The sequence below is a fragment of the Camelina sativa genome, chromosome 18, assembly GCF_000633955.1.
Source record: "Camelina sativa cultivar DH55 chromosome 18, Cs, whole genome shotgun sequence".
Lineage (NCBI taxonomy): Eukaryota > Viridiplantae > Streptophyta > Magnoliopsida > Brassicales > Brassicaceae > Camelina > Camelina sativa.
This window is the reverse complement of record NC_025702.1, coordinates 11,816,180-11,835,134: the sequence shown is the minus strand read 5'-3', so window position 1 is coordinate 11,835,134 and position 18,955 is coordinate 11,816,180. Positions and strand designations below refer to the sequence as shown.

At 38.5% G+C, this 18,955-nt stretch overlaps 7 protein-coding genes across 8 annotated transcripts; 5 read left to right on the top strand and 2 right to left on the bottom strand.

Moving 5' to 3' along the window:
- Nucleotides 71-2,109, bottom strand: LOC104761209 (traB domain-containing protein). Of its 2 annotated transcripts, none has more exons than XM_010484249.2 (7): nucleotides 1,556-2,109; nucleotides 1,229-1,347; nucleotides 1,033-1,121; nucleotides 888-962; nucleotides 687-794; nucleotides 491-592; nucleotides 71-402 (listed from the first exon to the last, which is right to left on the bottom strand). In XM_010484249.2, exons 1-7 carry the CDS (start codon nucleotides 1,945-1,947, stop codon nucleotides 103-105), a joined length of 1,185 nt encoding a protein of 394 aa, XP_010482551.1. In that variant the 5' UTR covers nucleotides 1,948-2,109; the 3' UTR covers nucleotides 71-102. The 2 variants fall into 2 exon arrangements, with proteins under 2 accessions (XP_010482551.1, XP_010482552.1); XM_010484250.2 differs by having other exon boundaries at nucleotides 1,229-1,368; nucleotides 1,556-2,105.
- On the top strand, nucleotides 4,159-5,302 carry LOC104761208 (ethylene-responsive transcription factor ERF025-like). The gene has a single exon (XM_010484247.2). It carries the CDS (start codon nucleotides 4,296-4,298, stop codon nucleotides 5,010-5,012), a length of 717 nt encoding a protein of 238 aa, XP_010482549.1. The 5' UTR covers nucleotides 4,159-4,295; the 3' UTR covers nucleotides 5,013-5,302.
- LOC104761206 lies at nucleotides 6,058-7,602 on the top strand. Its single transcript, XM_010484245.2, has one exon. It carries the CDS (start codon nucleotides 6,251-6,253, stop codon nucleotides 7,439-7,441), a length of 1,191 nt encoding a protein of 396 aa, XP_010482547.1. The 5' UTR covers nucleotides 6,058-6,250; the 3' UTR covers nucleotides 7,442-7,602.
- Nucleotides 7,513-10,316, top strand: LOC104761207 (importin subunit alpha-8-like). The gene is made up of 11 exons (XM_010484246.2): nucleotides 7,513-7,605; nucleotides 7,743-7,820; nucleotides 7,917-8,016; nucleotides 8,120-8,214; nucleotides 8,301-8,423; nucleotides 8,505-8,681; nucleotides 8,760-8,923; nucleotides 9,017-9,095; nucleotides 9,212-9,340; nucleotides 9,439-9,566; nucleotides 9,650-10,316. Exons 2-11 carry the CDS (start codon nucleotides 7,803-7,805, stop codon nucleotides 9,966-9,968), a joined length of 1,332 nt encoding a protein of 443 aa, XP_010482548.1. The 5' UTR covers nucleotides 7,513-7,605; nucleotides 7,743-7,802; the 3' UTR covers nucleotides 9,969-10,316.
- Nucleotides 11,394-12,735, top strand: LOC104761204 (dehydration-responsive element-binding protein 1D-like). Its single transcript, XM_010484244.1, has one exon. It carries the CDS (start codon nucleotides 11,473-11,475, stop codon nucleotides 12,139-12,141), a length of 669 nt encoding a protein of 222 aa, XP_010482546.1. The 5' UTR covers nucleotides 11,394-11,472; the 3' UTR covers nucleotides 12,142-12,735.
- Nucleotides 14,226-17,125, top strand: LOC104761202 (zinc finger CCCH domain-containing protein 63). The gene is made up of 8 exons (XM_010484242.1): nucleotides 14,226-15,162; nucleotides 15,524-15,613; nucleotides 15,735-15,836; nucleotides 15,935-16,081; nucleotides 16,173-16,292; nucleotides 16,372-16,431; nucleotides 16,535-16,632; nucleotides 16,710-17,125. The coding sequence occupies exons 1-8, from the start codon at nucleotides 14,596-14,598 to the stop codon at nucleotides 16,852-16,854; spliced, it is 1,329 nt and encodes a 442-aa protein (XP_010482544.1). The 5' UTR covers nucleotides 14,226-14,595; the 3' UTR covers nucleotides 16,855-17,125.
- LOC104761203 (sorbitol dehydrogenase) lies at nucleotides 17,095-18,809 on the bottom strand. Its single transcript, XM_010484243.2, has 5 exons — nucleotides 18,556-18,809; nucleotides 18,390-18,457; nucleotides 17,761-18,288; nucleotides 17,480-17,667; nucleotides 17,095-17,386 (listed from the first exon to the last, which is right to left on the bottom strand). Exons 1-5 carry the CDS (start codon nucleotides 18,671-18,673, stop codon nucleotides 17,194-17,196), a joined length of 1,095 nt encoding a protein of 364 aa, XP_010482545.1. The 5' UTR covers nucleotides 18,674-18,809; the 3' UTR covers nucleotides 17,095-17,193.

Genomic DNA, 18,955 nt, shown 5'->3' with positions numbered 1-18,955 from the left:
TTGCTTTGATTAGTTTAGTATTAAATGTATTATTAGTTTAATTTTGAGCAATGTTAAAGAGGTTCTCGAGTGGACATGGTCTAAGTTGTTTTTGTAACAAGATCATGAAGGGATTTGGTTCATCATCACAAACTTGAGATACAGTTCATACAACTCCCATAACAATAATCCTATAATGGTGTCTCTTGCAAGGCTTTTTAAAACCTTTTGAATCCAGCCTTCCGATGATGTAGTACCACCTTTATATGAATCTCCTCTTCCCACCAAGTCTCTAAACCGAAGATCTCCGGAGTCTGACACCAATGCATAGATCACACCGTTCATGTGTCCTTTTCCGATCACTCCCACCACTGTTTTACACCCGTTCACTGCTTTACTCCTCTTCAACGACCAAGCTAGATACTGTCTCCAAGCAAAGAAAAAAAAAACATTACTTTATCGAGTACTATCGGTTTTTGGTCTTTGGCTCTGTTTTGGTTTTTATGCTTACGGTGTCTCTTTCGTGTATTAGAGGTAGTAAGAGTGATGGGTATAAGAAACTTAGCCGTTCGTATAGCTGCAAACTTCCATTGCTTTCATCAGTTTCTTGTTCCTGTTGCAATGAGTATACAAACCCCAAAGTTACAAACTTTATCATATTCTTCAAAAGTTTAACTAAACCCGAGTTGGGGAAAAGAAAGCAAAACCTTAAGCTCAGCTGCGGATATACTGGATGAAGATGTGATTGCCCGAGTCACAGCCATCACCAGATTATACTTCTCTCCCCATTTCAGTGAGTTCCAAGCCCTTTCGAGCTACAACATTAACATAAAAAAAGCCATTAGTCCCATTGGTTTTAAATCCATCTTGCATATGTTAGTCAGAAACAATTAGTTGTTAAACATTACTGTGATTTCGATGGGTCTGTCTCCAAGAACCAGCTGTGCACCAACTTCCTCAGAAGCTTTCCGAGCAGCACGAAACTACATGCAAAAGTTTGATCAAGAACATTCTCAATGTCTAAAAACGAACCTTGGATACTCAAAACCATACCTCATCCCCAAAAGGTCGGTCAGCAACAGAAGATAACTTAGAAGAGAAAACCGCTAAGAGAAGCCGCAAGGCCAACGCAGTTTGGCCTCCTATGATCATCCCAACCAACACACACACCAAAAAAATACATCAAACATTGAAGCAAAAGCAAGTACATGGATAAAGAAAGGTAAAGTTACTGATTAGATCGTTATACCCAAGTCTAAGCTCCGGCCAACAGCACCAAGAAAGCCTGTTCCAGTCAACGACAACACTCCGGATTTCAAGTTTTGGTCAGCCTCTCCTCCAACACTCGAAGTATACATAATCCCAGCTCTGCAATATCAACATCAACCTCTGCAATGTGTTACTGTCAGATACTTTTGTTCCCCAAATCACAATTCCCATCACAACATAATGACCTCTCAATTTGTACCAAACCTAATCCAATTCCCTCAATTCATCAAATTGACAACAAATTCTCAAACTTTCATAGATAAACTCATCAAATTTCACATAAAACCCTAAAAAGAATTTGACTTTCCTGCTACGACAGAGCTCGACGGCGACATTATCAGGTTTCAAAGTACGGACGACGCGTTCAACGACGGAAGCAGACTCCGGCGAGATATGAGAAGTACCCACAAGCCAAATCGCTTCCGGCTCAACGAACTCCTTGCGCCAAGATGGAACAGGGCCAAAGCTCTGTTTCTGGACCAGAACCAAAGTCCCGTTATCAGCGAGGTCAAGCAACTCCGGGAAAGTTTTAGCGATTGCGGCTCGTGAGTCCGACGCAATCTCGTTGCGGAAATCAAAGTCCGGCGGAGGAGTCTGGACGGAGACGGAGACTGAGAGTTTGGTGGGTTTGATGAAGAAAGGCTTTGAATTTAAGGGTGTGAAGAAGGGGAAGGTTACTGGACTTGGAAGGAGTTTCATCGGATGCTGATGAACTCCGAGAGAGTCAGAGAGGATGAGATGATGATCAAAGTTTAGATTTTTATTTTCTTGATTTCAACAAATCGGGTGTTGTGAAAAGATTGAAACTTTGATTGGTTTAGAATACATTTGGGTTGTTTTGTGATTTTACGAGGATGATAAGAGTGCACGTTAATGGCCACAATGGTACTTTGACGTTTTGACATTAGTATGAATCAACCAAACATGAAACTATCCAATTCAGTTTAGTCGATTCTCAAATCTTTATTTACCTTACGATTTTGCATATATCATAATATATAGTCTAACATTTGTATCTTATCCCATCATCATTACACATTCTAAGCATATGGTTAACTCATACAGTCATACAACAGTCAAACTCGTAAGTAACAAGTGGTCAGTGGTCACTAAACTCACTTTTGGGGCTTGACCGGCATTGACCGATCACCGGATAAGTTATCATAGCACGTGTAGTAGGCAATTAAGACAATGTTCATAGGCCATAGGGGCGGGCATTAGCACGTGATGCTGGACAATGAACAAAAAAACATGTAAAAGTAAATTTAGTCAGGTCGAAGGAAGCAAAGAAGCAAAAGAGGAGCAAAAGGACCGGAGGTTGTCGTATGGGTGAAATCACTGAAATGTGGCTTTTATATAACTTGGTACAATGGGTAGGGGCCTGCATCTGCATGACCTTTCTCTAATGCATATATGTAGAAAAAAATCATGTCGAGTATTAGGTATTCTAATTATATCCTCCATGATACCTTTAAATGGCTGTGTGTTAGACGTACTGACGTAGGATTGAAGATAGTAATAGTTTAATACCTAACATGGGGTGTGATTAGAGGATGATCTCACAACATTTTTTAGTGATCTTGTGGGCTGTAATTATGAAACAAATAAAATATGGAAAACGAGCCTATAGGAGAGTCCTACCGTGATACACAAATCGTGTGGGACATTTCATTCTCATAATGTATCAGTAAGACTCGTCGTCTTACCAAGCTTTGGCTGGCTTCCTTAAGTGCTCACCATTACCAATTAAAAGTATATCTTGGCTTTTTTAACTATTTTATTTCTGTCATTTTATTGCCTCTTTGGTACCCGTTCACCCTTAACTATTATTTGATCAACTAATTTTAAATTTCTCTTCGTAATATTGAAATCGCGCAAGGTACGTGTTCGATTCGCAGCCTAGCCTTTTGGGTTTATTTTCACTTTAGGAAAAAAAAATCGTTGGCAAAAGTGGAATGAAAATACCTTTTTATACAACTCATTAAATAGAAAGGTCGATACTTGAATACTTGATACGGAAGGGTATCTTCACTATCCTCCAAACAACAACAAAAGTTCTGATTTGTTCAATTTCTTTCAAATTCTTCAATACTAGGTTTTAATACAATTTATAAAATTAAATGCCATAGGTTATTGACATGTGGTTGCAAACTCGGTGTATAACTTTTTCGTAAATATTATGATTAGTTTCTGCGCATTATGTGTTTTTAAAAAGCATTATATTAAACAATTATGTGCAATATAACATACCTGTAAATTTGTCACTCTTTTTTTTTCTTTTTTTTTTTGCAAATTATCATCTATGGTGTAGTTTGGCAAATTCACCAGAGAATGTCTTTAGGGAATTTTTCTGAAAAGAATTATAAAGATTACTATTAATAGCAAATACATAGTATACCTCGCTAATATTTTGCTCATTCGAGCAATGGAAAATATGTTTTTTTTGGTCCCATCAATTCTTTATACTAGTATGTTCCACTAGACCTCTACAACCTTACAATATACTGTATTTAATATTTGTAAGTTTTTAAACCCTTTTTCGTGTGGCTTAATAGATTATCCATAAGTCAAGCCACTTAGTTATTTTACCTCAGAGGCTCAACCCAATATAGAAGAAGCTCTACCCAATAGGCTACTATCGAATCAATTAGTGTAGTTTGCGATTTGGTCATCCTGAGTGGCTGTCTCTACATGGGGTTCACAAATCTACTCTTTTTATTTTATTTTAAATGGTATGTATTGTATACTAGTATAAAAATTCAATATGATCAATTGAGGAATGAGGTGAGAGGAAAAATGCAATTTCTCTTTATACGATCATAAAGAAATAAATATCATAATCAAATCTAAGTTGTATAAATGTGTAACAGCTAACATCATTCAACCAAAAACGGAGCTTCTTACGAATTTGCCACGGTTTTAAAATCTCTCTCATCTGAGAACATACCATATAACAAACACAATTTGATAAGAAAAAAAGAAAAAACAGAACACAAAACACATTTGTAACATTAGTTTAACCATATCAGACAAAACACATTCTTCTTATGTCGAATACTAAATCTCCGACCACCGGGAATCAAGAAACTACGACGTCGTCTCGTGAAGTATCAATCGCATTGCCTTCGAAACCTTCTGATCAGTCTACTCAATCCTCTCCAAGTTCTTCTTCTTCACCGAGACCGTCTTCTCTCACCTCCGCCGGTGGATCTCCGGCCAGGAGAACGGGGACTGGATTATCCGGGAAGCACTCTTTCTTCAGGGGAATACGGCTACGAAACGGGAAATGGGTATCGGAGATCAGAGAGCCACGTAAAACGACGAGGATATGGCTCGGGACTTATCCGGTACCGGAGATGGCTGCAGCGGCTTACGACGTGGCGGCTTTAGCTTTAAAAGGCTCCGACGCCGTTTTGAATTTTCCTGGTTTGGCTTTGACTTACGTGCCTCCGGTTTCGAACTCTGCTGCGGATATAAGAGCGGCTGCTAGCAAAGCAGCGGAGATGAAGCAGCCGGATCCGGGTGAAGCTGAGAAGGTATTGGATCCGACGGGTCAACCCGGGAAAGAGGAAGAAGTAGTAGTAGTAGAAGTAGAAGAAGGGTTTGAGTTTATGGATGAGGAAGAGATGTTGAATATGCCGACTTTGTTGACGGAGATGGCTGAAGGTATGTTGATGAGTCCACCGAGAATGATGATAACTCCGACGGTGGATGATGATTCGCCGGAGAATCATCATGGAGCTAATCTTTGGAGTTACAAATAAAAATATCCTTTGAAGCTGTCTTTTTCTTGGTTTTTTTTTTTGCCGGTCGAATGATTTTTTTTTTTTTTTTTTGGGTCGATGTAATGGGAAAGTCAAATAGGTTATTAATATTTTTGAAAAACGTTATTTTTATGCATTTTTGTATTTGCTCTATGAATTCGATTTTCTTTTTCTTTCTTTTTCTATTGATTTTTATAGGTATTTAATCCTTAGTTTTAGGTCAACTGTTTATTTATGCTGCTTTTAGATAGTGAAAGATTTTTTTTTCAAGAACAAATGTATAGAAGTATCTAGCAACAAAAAATGTGTGTGGTAACTGATCCAATTTAAAATATATCTTAAAATCTGAAAATACAAGATGGTCTAACTGTTAGTATTTTTTGACAAGAGAGAAAAAAAGTTCATGGAAAATATGAAAGCTTAATTTTCTATTTTGTCAACAGCAACTTAAATTTTGGAACGATAGAACTGTGATGATATATTAACTGCATAGGAGAAATTTGTTTGGAAGTTTGGAACTTAACCATCAGACCACACACACATGACACATCTTTATCATCATCTATGGATTATCCAACCATATATATCGTGTTTGACAACGTTTTGAGCATATACCAATAACTTCTTCAAACTCTATGTTATATAGGTAAATTGCTACATTTATGACAACATTAAAGATACCTCAAAAGCTTCTCAACCAAATTCTTGTCCTTGAATTTTTTTTCAGCCTAGAATCTGTCCTTCATTTGTTATAGAACACAACTTACCACTCAAATTCCTCTTTTTTCTTACCCTCACTCGTCCGTATGGTTTCTGATTGAGATACCATCACTATGTTCCTCTTCCCAATGTTCCCATTAGTGGTTACTGCAATGTTTATCATGCATCTTTAACAGTTTCACATCCTATGTCATTTCTTTATGAGAATTGAAAGTAAAAAACAAACAAAAAAAGAACAAAGGTAAAAAAAAGTCTCTCTAGAAGACCTTCTAGTCGAACTAGAGGCTCTCAAACAACTAAAACCAAAGGAGAGGATAAACTTTGGTTAGGCAGCATATCCATCCGCACAGCCGTCGTCTTCCTCGCCGGACATGCTAGATAACAACAATCCTCACTAAAACTTGTCCGGACCAGAGGGACCATCTCTGTTACGTGTCAACAAGACCTAAACCAATCTCTCCCAAAACACTAATCACACCTACGCCAATTTCACTGGTTCCATCGCTAAGAAGCTTCCAATGAGTTTGTTCTGTAATTCAATTGAGACCCTTTATCCAAAACCTTTCCTTTCCCACAAATCTCACTTCTTCACCTTCTCCGACTCCAAATTCCGAAACCCTAAACTCGTCACCTTCCCACTCCGCCGTCTACGTCCGATCAAATCATGTCTCAAATCAGCATCTTCATCAGAAATCGACTTGGTGAGAAACAAAGAAGGTGTCTTTGCTCCAAAGGAGAAGAAAGTTGTAGTCTTGTGGGACTTAGACAACAAACCACCACGAGGTCCACCGTACGAAGCAGCTAGAGCTCTCCGTAAAGTCGCGGAGAAGCTCGGCCGAGTCGTTGAGATCTCCGCTTACGCAAATCGGCATGCTTTTATCCATTTGCCTCATTGGGTCGTCGAAGAGAGACGTCAAAGGAGGAATCTTGATTTCATGGAGAGGAAAGGAGAAGTGACTCCGGTCGAGCCTTACATATGTGGAGTATGTGGTCGGAAGTGTAAAACGAATCTTGATTTGAAGAAACATTTCAAGCAGCTTCATGAGAGAGAGAGACAGAAGAAAGTGAATAGGATGAGGTCTTTGAAAGGTAAGAAACGTCAGAAGTTTAAAGAACGTTATGTTTCAGGGAATGAGAAGTATAATGAAGCGGCGAGGAGGTTGTTGACTCCTAAAGTTGGATATGGTTTAGAGGCTGAGCTACGGCGAGCTGGGGTTTATGTGAAGACTGTGGAGGATAAGCCACAAGCGGCTGATTGGGCTGTGAAGAGACAGATACAGCATTCTATGACTAGAGGGATTGATTGGTTGGTTTTGGTTTCTGATGATAAGGACTTTTCTGATATGTTGAGGAAAGCTAGGGAGGCTGATCTTGGGACATTGGTTGTTAGTGATAGGGATAGAGCTTTGGGAAGGCATGCTGATTTGTGGGTGCCTTGGATTGGTGTGGAGAAGGGAGAGATAGGTGAGAAAGATTTGATTCCAGGGAAGAGACCACGGTTTGAGGAGGATGAGGTGGGATTTAGCGGTGGTGATGAGTTGTTTTCTTTGTCGTATGATGAGGGTGAGAGGGCGGAGATGACAGTGGAGAGTGATGGGTTTGGGAGGTTTAATGTGTCAGCGTTTGCGGAAGATGAATGGGTGGAGGATGAAGGAGACTTTGCGTTGAGTGATAGTGATGATGATAGTGACGATGAGCTTGGTTTCTGATACATAGTGATTGAGTTGCATCTTCTGATTGTTAATTGGTTCTAGAACTATTAGAGTTCAAAAGAGCTCTGGTTGTTGTAACTGAAATCAAAAGCGTAACCATTCTTACATAGGCCAAGTAAAAATCGGATTTAAATCAAAAATCAAAATTTCAATTTTAATAGGTTGGTGACTAAATTATATACAAACCCTTTTTTTATTATTATTATTCGCCTCTTTAGAAGTTCATCTGTTTTCTTTTTTTCGCTCCTTGTTTTCTTTTCTTGCATTCTTGCTCATCGTTCTCTTTCACACAGTTCAGTAGAGATTTCTAGGGCTTCTCTTTCAAGTTTTGTAAATTGCTTTCGGAGAGGAGAAAGCCATGTCGCGGAAAACAGAGGTTCGTCTAAACTTATCTCACAAGTAATCAATCACTCTCTGGTGAGTTTGTGATTGGTTTATGGTTTCGATTGATGGAGTGTTCTTTTCACCGTAGGTGGAAGAAGTTTCACAAGCTATGATCGATGGTGTTATGTCAGATGATCTTTCATTACAGTTTGAATCTACTGCCAAGATCAGAAGTATTCTATCACGGAGTAAAAAAAAAACTTCCTCTGTGTTTTTCCTCTCATTGCTTTTCTTGAAACCTAGATTTCGAAAGATTCTTCTTTTATTCACTAACTCGAATCTTGCTTCCAGGAGATATAACTATTCCTTGTGAAGCTCTTATACGATCTGGAGTTGTGCCTCGTCTCGTTCAGTTTCTTTACAAGGAAGAATACCCTAGGCTTCAAGTTAGAAGAAAACGTCCCTCGTCATCAAGTTAATATCTTTTGATGATCTTTGATTCCAGTTTACATTCAATGATATTTTTCTATAGTATGAGGCAGCTTGGGTTCTCACAAACATTGCTACTGAAAAACCGAATGAGCTAGTTGATCACGACGCTATTCGAATCTTAATTCAGCTTGTTGATTCTCCTAAAGGTTATGTCCGTGAGCAGGTATGTATTCTACTTGTTTAGTAGATATGTATGTATGCTATGCTTTGTCACAGTTACGAGTTTTGAATTTACTTCGTGTAGGCTATATGGGCACTGGGTAACGTTGCTGGTCATTCAACAAAGTACCGTGACTTTGTTCTTCAGTTAGGGGTATTGATGCCACTGTTAATTCTTCTGTGCATGGGCAATTCGCTCAGGATTGGCACTTGGACTTTGTGTAACTTGTTTTGTGGCAAACCTCCCCCGACCTTCGATCAGGTCTTCTTACTTCTCTCTCCTCTGTTTCCTCTGTTTGTATACTTCCAATGCTTAACATATGAAGCAATGATTCAACAGATGAAACTTGCTCTCCCTGCACTTGATCAACTTCTTCATTCAAACGATGAAGAAGTCGTGAAAAATGCTTGCTTGGCACTATCTGATATCTCTAATGATTCTGAAGATGGTATCCAAAGTTTGATTGAGGCTGACATTGTCTCAAAACTAGTTCAATTTCTCAAGTTAGTGTTTCTCTGAAGTCGCAACATATTTAAACCCTTTGCGACATGTTCGGATATTGAAGGCTGACCAAATATTTTTGTTTTTGTTTGCAGACACCCTTCTACAGCTGTGCTTGTTAATGCACTTCTTACCATTGGGACTATAACTGCTGGAAATAATCAGCAAACACAGGTATGTAATTCATATTTATCACAAATGTCCCGTGAATGTAACCAAACAACAAAATGCTTTGTTTTAAACATCTCCTCTTAGGGCTCTGAATGTTTCTCTTTGAACTTATTCGTCAGTCTGTGGTCAATTGCGGTGCTTTACCATTTCTTTCCAACTTACTTACTCGAAACTATGAGAAAGACATAAAGAAGAGTGCTTGCTGGGTGATTTCAAACATCACTGCAGGCACTGTAGAACAAATTCAGGTGAGTAGCTTTTGTTGCTACTTTGCTATATACATCCTTTGTCTTTTGCTATCACTAAATGTTTATTTGTCTTTCTTTTCTCCCCCTGGTGATTACAGTCAGTGATTGATGAAAATTTGATTCCAACCTTGGTCAATCTGGCTCAAAGTGCTGATATTGGCATAAAGAAAGAAGCTGTATGGGCAGTTTTAGGTGTGGTCGTATGTGGTTCTCTTGATCAAATCAAGTACGTCCCTGTCTTCTTCTTTTTTTTCACTTTGACATGCTTATAGATCATCAAGTCTCACATTCTCCATTGGTGTGATTCAGATACATGGTGGAGCAGAGTTGCATAAAACCTTTATGCGATATTCTAGTATGTCCAGATCTAAGAACCATCTTACTCTCAAAGTGTCTGGATGGGTTAGAAAACATTTTGAAGGCCGGAGAGGCTGTACCGAGTGTAAGAGACAGGAACCGTTATGCTCTGCTGATTGAAGGTGCGGAAGGGGTAGAAAAGATTGAGGACCTGCAAAGCCATGAAAACAGTGAGATCAGCCTGAAGGCTTTGAAGATTCTGGAGAGATATTGGCTTGTAGAAGATGATGAGAACAAAGTGTACCAAAGTGATGATTCAGTTGGATCTTAGAGTCAAAACTCCAAGAGCGCGAGTGGAGAACTTTACTTGGTCTTCAATCGAATGTACAGAGTCGATATAAAAGAGATGATTCGATGAGACTTTTGGCGTTGAGAGATAGTGATGATGAGCTCTTCTGATTCATGGTGATTGAATTGCATTTATGAATGTTAATTGGCTTGCGTTGAGTGATAGTGATGATGAGCTCTTTAATAGAAAACCTTCATTCTACGTAGTAAAGATGATGGTCAACCTCTGATCCATATTTAGGAGTTGGCAAAACTAGCCGAACCAACCTGCAAAGACTATGGCTATTACATTATTTGTTTACAGCAAGAAGTGCCTCAAACATTTTCATCATATCGATTAATCTGATATAAATTTATCTTTTAACCTTAGATAAAAGTGGTTTTTGTCTACTCGTTATAGCTCGACCGCTTACCCCCAATTCTCCGATACTTTAAAAACAATTTGTTTTATAAGACTATGCAAATTTATTTTATTTTACTAATCAAAATTAATTATGAATGATATTTATTTTAATTGTTCGGAATAATATAAATTTATTTCCAAAAGCAAACCGAATGAAGGCAAGTGTTTTTTGTTTTGTTTGAACTTTTGTGTCGCAAGACCAAAAGAACTCGAATTTTGAAATCGTCCAACGTCCAACCAAACCAAAGTTAGTGTCTCTAGAAGCAAAATTTTATACTCCAAAAAAAGGTCAGTAAAGAAAAGAAACAGAACCAGCCTTGGCCACGTATCCAATTTTGGATTAGTTAAATAACAATAATAATGATTCGACACAACGAAAGAAGAAGAAATGATTTAAAGAACAAAAAAAAAAATAAGCCAAAAGAGTCCAATAGAATAATGAATAGTCCAAAGGATTTCCAAAAATAAAGCATTAGACCAAAATATCCAGAAGATTTTCAAAAAATATAATGAATAAAAACAAAAAAGACCCACATCTCATAAAAGCGCGTGGGTCATAATTAAAAAAAAAAAAAAACACAAAACCGTGGCTCGACAGCGGACGCACCGTCCTTTCAAACGTGGCTCACCTCACGAACCAAAAAGAGAGCAGTTCCGTCCAAATGTCGAAACCGTGTCTTGATGACGTCATCCCTAACCCATCTCTTTCACTTTAAACTAAAGTCTATTTTGTCTTTTTGCTAAATCGTTCCCTTCCTCCGAACATAACTTAATCGAAATTGAATATAATAACTAAAATATAAAAACTGAGCTATCGAATCCAAAACCGACACAGTAGGCAATACACTCGGACTAAGTAAAGTGATTCAGAAGGACACGTGTCAGTAAAATACCGTGGGACAGTTGTCTTTACCAGATCCCTCCGTGTTCTGTCTCTCTTTTTTTTTTGTTATAAAATAAATAAACACAACACAACTTCACTTTCTGTAATAAAAATATCTCAAAAAGTTCCAAACACCTGAAAAAAAAAGGAAAAAAAAAAGATAGAAAGAGAAATTAAACATCTTATCCGAAAACACAAAATATGAATCCTTTTTCTTCTGCTTTCTCGGACTCGTTCCTCTCAGTACCCGATCATAGGTCTCCGGTTTCAGACAGTAGTGAGTGTTCACCAAAGCTAGCTTCGAGTTGTCCTAAGAAACGAGCTGGGAGGAAGAAGTTTCGTGAGACGCGTCATCCGATTTACAGAGGAGTTCGTCAGAGGAACTCTGGCAAATGGGTTTGTGAGGTTAGAGAGCCTAACAAGAAATCTAGGATTTGGTTAGGGACTTTTCCAACGGTTGAAATGGCTGCTCGTGCTCACGACGTTGCTGCTTTGGCTCTCCGTGGTCGCTCTGCTTGTCTCAATTTCGCTGATTCTGCTTGGCGGCTTCGTATCCCTGAGACTACTTGTCCTAAGGAGATTCAGAAAGCGGCGGCTGAAGCTGCGATGGCGTTTCAGAATGAGAGTGTGACTGCGGAGGGATCGCAAACTGCGGCGGAAACGGAGGCTGTGAGGGAAGGGGAGAGGAGAATGGTAATGGAGGAGCAGAGTAGTAGTGTGTTTTATATGGATGAAGAGGAAGTTTTGGGGATGCCCAACTTTTTTGAGAATATGGCTGAGGGGATGCTTTTGCCCCCGCCGGAAGTTGGCTGGAACCTTAACGACGTTGACGGTGATGCTGACATGTCACTTTGGAACTTTAACGATTGAATTTTTTCAAATAAAAAAAGTTGTTTCTCGATGATAAATTGATAATAAGCTAGTTAGAGATTATTTGGACTTCTAGGATTGGTCCGTAGTTACGTACCTGGATTTTTTATTGTTTGGTACCAAAAATTTGGAGTCATAAATCGTATATCATTATTATATATTAGTCATTTATTCTTTGAAATGTTTTGTTTGTGTAACAGATTTTGGTCAAACTAGGGATATCAATTTTTTTTAACTTTGGGGTTTTGTACACCTCAATTTATGGATAGATTTCTCATGTGTCAAGTTAGAATCATAATGACTTTGACGTATCATCATCACTTAGGAGTTTGAGAGTGTTTTGATTGTATTTGTTTTGGATATTTATTTAGTTAGAGATTGTTTGGACTTCTAAGATTGGTCCGTAGTTCTGTACCAGTTTTTTTATTCTTTTTTTTGGTGTACCAGAAGTTTAAGAATCTGGTCGACGGAGGTGTGAGTTTGTTTGACATGCACATTGGTAGTAGAAACTAGAAAGAGAGCAATTAATAATATGCTTTTGGATTCATTTTTTGGGTGAGTCAGAGTGAATAAACATTGGATTCATTCGTAGCATCTCTAGTATTATATTCGACAGCCGATTTTAAAATTGTGAAAAATCTCTTACACGATAGTCCTTCAACCACGTGGAAGGAGAAAAGAGTAAGAGAGTTTTCTTGACCAATTAAACTAATAATATAACATACATTGTGGTCCTTGATACTTTTGTCAAACAAAAAGGAAAAAAAAATGAACAAAGTTTTATTTGTGGCCTGCAAACTTCTCACGGCTTGTGTGGTAAAGGCCAGTCCTAGACGCTGTCCAAATCATGTGTATCTTTCTCCACTGAGCAAAACACTAAAAAAGGGAAAACGCCAACGAGACAACCACGTGGCATATCGATAGGTAAAAAAAAAACAAAAAACGTTACTAGCAGGATTCGAATCAAGGTGACATCGTATACTAAATATGCTTAGTAACCACTCGGACATATCAATGTTTCGGGAATTAGTTAACAAAGATATGATATATATTGGCTATATTGGCTTCCGCATCTCTTCATCTTCTACGTCCGATCCACATGAGAGAAAAAGTCACCAAAAAAACAAATGAATCTCGATTTTAAAATCCAAAATCGAAAGGTATAGATTGAAGAGATCAACATTATTTGAAAATATTATTTGAATCGATTCGTTTATAATTTGTTTATATGTGCAAACGCTCTATAATAAACTAAAAATAGAGCAAAGATTACAAAATCCAGATCTGGGTTTTACAAAATTCATGGAACTTCACACAAAATAAAAATTAGAACGTAGGTGATAGGAGAGACGAATCAACCGTATAAATAACCCTAGACGAATTGCTTCTGATCGTTGTTCTCTTTCCATGTGTGAAGGAGGAAGAAGAAGAAGGAAGAAGAAAGACAATATTATACATCTTTGTTCATAATATTCAAAAACGTTGATGTATCCAAGTGGTTAGGGAGCCTATTCGATATACTATCCCACGTCGGTTGGCTAAATTTATAAAATTTAGGTAGGAAATTTGAATTATTAGTCAGTTTTTAGGTTGATAAATACAGGGTATTATAGATTGGGTATGAAAAAGCACAAATAGTATGGATTGATTTGGGCCATTTTACCACACTAAAAAAAAGAGGTATTACTTGCTACCGTTTTACTTTTTGTTTTTTAAACAAAAAACTAGTCTCCCCTCGCTAAATTCTTCCTCTCTTTGAGTTGAGTAGATTATTGTAAAATAATATTTATAAAATAATTATAAAATATTATTTTACAAAATAGTAAAGAATGTTAAAAACAACTTGTTATGATCTTAAAAAAAAAATCTAAGGAAAGAGCAATAAAAAATTGTATACCAAAAAGTTCAAAAGACCTAAAAAAGTCAATGAACTTTCTCAAATCAACCGGGTTTTGTTGTTCCGGTCTAAATCAGAACCGGTATCAACCGAGATTAAACATTAAAAAAAGTAATTATGTAAAATAGACCCATTATAGGGGTAAAATTATAATTACACAATAGACGTCAAGCTGACGCGACTGGTGTTTCACTTTCTTTCTTCTCTCTCTCTCTACTAGTTCTTGTCCTCTCCACGAAGATCCCCGAAAAGCTTATAAACCAAAATCCAAATCTACTTCAAGTTTCTCTCCATTCATTTAAATTCACAGTTCACACATTCACAACAATCCCAAATTTTGAAAATTTCATCACTACTTGTTCGAGATTCTTTTTTTCTTTTGGTAATTAACTTTTCTAGGGTTTTCTCCAATTTTGCCGCTTGATTTAATCTATACGTGATCAGGTTTTGAAACAACCTATAGAGCTAAAGTCCTGTTCTTTCTTGTATTAATTTGTCTCCGTTGCTGGTGTTGTTGTTGTAATCTATATATAGAGAGAGAAGGCAAAAAAAAAAGCATGGATTTTGATTTGAACGGAGGAAACAAACGAGTCTTCAATAGACTCGGCGGCGGCGGAGGCGGTGGTGGCGGTGGGTCAAATCGTTCGATGGCACCAACGGATACAAGACAAAAGGTTTGTTTCCATTGGCGAGCTGGGCGTTGTAATCGTTCTCCTTGCCCTTATCTACATAGAGAATTACCGGGTCCTGGTCCGGGTCAAGGTCAGGGTCCGGGTTATACGAACAAAAGGGTAGCTGAGGAATCTGGTTTTGCGGGTCCGAGTCACCGGAGAGGACCTGGGTTTAATGGGAACTCGAGTAGTAGCTGGGGGAGGTTTGGTGGGAACAGAACGGTGACGAAGACTGAGAAAGTTTGCAACTTTTGGGTAGATGGGAATTGCAGTTATGGTGATAAATGTAGATACTTGCATTGTTGGAGTAAAGGAGATAGCTTCTCGTTGTTGACTCAGCTTGATGGTCATGAGAAGCTTGTTAGTGGTATTGCTTTGCCTTCTGGCTCTGATAAGCTTTATACTGGGAGTAAAGATGAGTCCTTGCGTGTTTGGGATTGTGCTTCTGGACAGGTATGGTTTTGCTTAGTGGACCTTTTTTTGCTTTAAGCTTTCCTCAATGATAGATTTGCTTAGTTAGGCATTAGGCATTAGGCATTAGGCGAACCAGTGGATGTTCTTGTTGAATGGATTGTTTAACGAATAGTTATCATTGTTTGGTTAAGATGTAGAGTGACTCAAGAGAATGTAATTTTGTCACAAGTAGAGTAATGAGTACAGATATACTGATGGCACTTGGTGTCTTAGTTGTCACATTAGGAAAAGAAGTGTCTAATTCGGTGATCCTGATCGTAGATGAGGATTGCATTACCGAACTTGTGAAAGTCTTTATCAAGTTTACTTACTGTGGATTTGTTGTTTTCTCTTTGATTAGTGTACAGGAGTACTCAAACTTGGTGGGGAAGTTGGCTGTGTGCTTAGTGAAGGGCCGTGGCTATTGGTTGGCATGCCAAATCTTGTTAAGGCAAGTTCTCAGTAGGATTCCTCTTAGCATTACTTTTCTTTGACTGTCACAATAGATATCGAGGAACCCTTCTTAGATGCTTGTTGGGTAATATCTCATTGACTCATTGTTGTTGATACAGGCGTGGAATATTGAAACCAATGCAGACCAGAGTCTAAATGGACCTGTTGGCCAAGTCTATTCTCTTGTTGTGGGAACTGATCTTCTCTTCGCTGGTACACAGGTAAAATTCCAAGTGATTTTGTTTTTGTGTACTGAAATCTCTGCGAAATATGGCGGCTTTTGGTATAGTAAGTCACAAGCTCTTTACTTTATATTCAGGATGGCTCTATTTTGGCATGGAGATATAATACTGCCACTAACTGCTTTGAACCAGCGGCGTCACTGACAGGCCACACACTTGCAGTTGTTACATTATATGTTGGGGCAAACAGACTTTATTCGGGTTCCATGGACAAATCTATAAAAGTAAGTACTTATATCATCATTGAATTTAAAACTCCCTTTTTTGTTCGTTTGAGCTAATCTCTTTGGTTTATATGTTCTTTGTTTAATATAGGTTTGGAGCTTGGATAATCTTCAGTGTATACAAACACTCACGGATCATACATCAGTTGTGATGTCTCTCATTTGCTGGGATCAGTTTCTCTTGTCTTGTTCATTGGACAACACTGTTAAGGTTAATTCTTCTTTCTTTAACTTCATAACTTTTCTTGGAAATTTCGTTCTTCTCTTGTTGATGTGTTTTTCCGCTGTAGATATGGGCTGCAGGCGAAGGTGGCAACTTGGAAGTGACATACACTCACAAAGAAGAACATGTATGGTGTCTCTTATGAATGTGTTATCCTCTTTTATGATCCTAATCTATATGTAATGTAACTATTAACTAATAAATTTTGGCAATGTCTAAACTGGATTCAGGGAGTGTTAGCTCTATGTGGTGTACATGATGCAGAAGCCAAGCCAGTTTTGTTATGCTCTTGCAACGACAATACCTTGCGCCTCTACGACTTACCATCGTAAGACTTGCAACTTTTTTTTGTCTCAATTCTTCAATTCCTCCTCGTTTTCTGATAAGCTTAGCTTCGTTCATTAGATTTACGGAGAGGGGAAAAATCTTTGCAAAGCAAGAGATACGAGCGATCCAGATAGGTCCCGGGGGCATATTTTTCACGGGTGACGGCACTGGTCAAGTTAAAGTGTGGAAATGGTGCACTGAACCAACCACGGCTTCGTCTTGAGAAAGTTTGATGCGATCGTCAAAGAGTTGTTTTCTACGGTTTTCTTGTACCATTATATATGGATCTGTTGGAAATTTTTATTTCTTGTTGAGGTCCTCTTAGTAGAAGCCAAGGTCTGATGAGATGGACAGTGGCTAAGATCTTCTCATGTTGGGAGTTTTGAGGCAGAATTGGGAGAATTTAAGTCCTTTTTTGTCCAATTTCAGCATTTGTCTTGTAACGCTTGGATTGTATGGTCAATTTGTCATAATGGATTTATCTATTCATGAGAGATTCAGAGTTGATAACAAAGTTACAGAAGCATCATTATTACAGAAACTCAGAAAGCATAGATTGTTTTCAGAGATTGAACATAACTTTGATGGCATTGCTCCCACGAGCACTGGTTTCAAAGGCGTCTTCCACTTCCTTCTGAGAGAAACCGAATCTGTGGGTTATGAGTGGCTTTACATCAATCTTACCACTTGTCAGGAACTCAAGACACAAAGGCCATGTGTTCTTGTACCTGAATACACCTACCACATCTACCTCCCTGTCTCAAAATAACACATTTACTTGTGGATCATGCGATGGTTTTCAGAGTTTCTTACTTTAATGGTTATTGTAAAAACTCAAAAGAGGTTACCTTGCAGCTGCAGGAGTGAGAGGGACAGTCATTATACCATGACCCATTCCAACAAGACAGACTTTACCACCACACCGAGTGGCTGCTAATGCTGTCGACATGGTTTTGTTAAAACCCGCACAATCGAATGTCACATCAATGTTTGACCCCATAGCTTTCTGGATTTGTTCAACCTCAGAACCAACATCCTGCAAAAGTGAAAGGGGACGGGTTCTTATCTTTAGACAATGAGCACACATATGTTTCAGAAAGATTGACAAGTAAAAAAAAGTGTAAAGAACCTCTAAGCTTGTTGTCACTTGAACAATCCCATCTGCACCGAGCTGTTTGGCTACAGATAAACGGTTCTCATCAACATCCACAATAACAATTCTAGGCACACCGAAAGCCCGAGCGGCCAACATGGTGACAAGGCCAATAGGTCCAGCTCCCATTACCAAGACATTTGTTTCAGGGCCGACCTCAGCTCGACGACATGCATGCACACCAACACTTAGTGGTTCACACATTGCTCCTTCCTCCAAACTCACATTCTCAGGCAATTTGAAGCATAGCTCCGCAGGGTGAACTACTTGGTTAGCTAGAGAGCCATGAACTGGTGGGGTTGCAAAGAACTTCATCTCTGGACAAAGGTTGTATCTTCCTTCCCTGCAGAGATTGCATCTCCAACAACTGATCCCAGGTTCAAGAGCAACACGGTCACCAACCACTAGATGTTTCACTTCTTCACCTACTTCTTCAATGATCCCAGCACATTCATGTCCCATCACCATCGGTTCTTTCACCACAAAATCCGCACATCTCATGGTCTATGTTTTGTAACATTTACACCAATCAAAAACCAATGTCAAGAGCCATAAAAAAATCAAAGAAAAGAACCAAAGATTCTCTCTGATTATATCACAAGTACCTTAAGGTAATGAACATCACTTCCACAAATACCAACAGCTTTCATCCTAACTCTCACATCATGAGGACCTTTGTATGAACATAAATCTATCAGTTTCCATGGCTTTGGACCAAAGATAACAGGACAATCCAATTAAATTAAATCCCAGAGAAAATTATTGTCTTACCAACAGAAGGAAGAGGAAAAGGTTGGATCTTAAGGGTATTGATACCAACCAACCAAGCAGCCATGTTCTCTTCTCCAACCTTTGAGCCTTCTCCGTGAGACATCCCTCCTTTCCCCATAACTCTTCTCTGCTATGCTCAGCTCAAAGCTCTCTATTGATCTCAGCTATTAGATTAAGCCAAAGCTACCAGAACCAGAGCCTTACAAGAATGATTAAGAAAATAAAAGGGTCAGCATCGAAGTCCCCACTAAATAAATAAATAGAGAAAAACAAACAAGAACCAGATAAGCAAACACAAGCGGTGGGTGGCTTTTAGATATTTTGGATAAAACCCCGATGGTTAGTAATATCTACTTTCTCATCATAATCTTCGTTTACCATTTTGGCATTTTCTACTCTT

What these genes read in the sequence shown, in the direction of transcription:
- LOC104761209 (XM_010484249.2), bottom strand. Translation starts at nt 1,947, where the DNA reads ATGAAACTCCTTCCAAGTCCAGTAACCTTCCCCTTCTTCACACCCTTA. An exon ending in GTCGAGCTCTGTCGTAGCAG is followed by an intron (nt 1,348 to 1,555) that starts GAAAGTCAAATT and finishes TTGATATTGCAG; the next exon opens with AGCTGGGATTATGTATACTT. An exon ending in ACCGACCTTTTGGGGATGAG is followed by an intron (nt 963 to 1,032) that starts GTATGGTTTTGA and finishes TTTTGCATGTAG; the next exon opens with TTTCGTGCTGCTCGGAAAGC.
- LOC104761208 (XM_010484247.2), top strand. Translation starts at nt 4,296, where the DNA reads ATGTCGAATACTAAATCTCCGACCACCGGGAATCAAGAAACTACGACG.
- LOC104761206 (XM_010484245.2), top strand. Translation starts at nt 6,251, where the DNA reads ATGAGTTTGTTCTGTAATTCAATTGAGACCCTTTATCCAAAACCTTTC.
- LOC104761207 (XM_010484246.2), top strand. An exon ending in AAACTAGTTCAATTTCTCAA is followed by an intron (nt 8,924 to 9,016) that starts GTTAGTGTTTCT and finishes TTTTGTTTGCAG; the next exon opens with ACACCCTTCTACAGCTGTGC. An exon ending in GCACTGTAGAACAAATTCAG is followed by an intron (nt 9,341 to 9,438) that starts GTGAGTAGCTTT and finishes TGGTGATTACAG; the next exon opens with TCAGTGATTGATGAAAATTT.
- LOC104761204 (XM_010484244.1), top strand. Translation starts at nt 11,473, where the DNA reads ATGAATCCTTTTTCTTCTGCTTTCTCGGACTCGTTCCTCTCAGTACCC.
- LOC104761202 (XM_010484242.1), top strand. Translation starts at nt 14,596, where the DNA reads ATGGATTTTGATTTGAACGGAGGAAACAAACGAGTCTTCAATAGACTC. An exon ending in TTCTCTTCGCTGGTACACAG is followed by an intron (nt 15,837 to 15,934) that starts GTAAAATTCCAA and finishes CTTTATATTCAG; the next exon opens with GATGGCTCTATTTTGGCATG. An exon ending in CGCCTCTACGACTTACCATC is followed by an intron (nt 16,633 to 16,709) that starts GTAAGACTTGCA and finishes TTCGTTCATTAG; the next exon opens with ATTTACGGAGAGGGGAAAAA.
- LOC104761203 (XM_010484243.2), bottom strand. Translation starts at nt 18,673, where the DNA reads ATGGGGAAAGGAGGGATGTCTCACGGAGAAGGCTCAAAGGTTGGAGAA. An exon ending in AAGTGACAACAAGCTTAGAG is followed by an intron (nt 17,668 to 17,760) that starts GTTCTTTACACT and finishes TCACTTTTGCAG; the next exon opens with GATGTTGGTTCTGAGGTTGA. An exon ending in CTCACTCCTGCAGCTGCAAG is followed by an intron (nt 17,387 to 17,479) that starts GTAACCTCTTTT and finishes ATTTTGAGACAG; the next exon opens with GGAGGTAGATGTGGTAGGTG.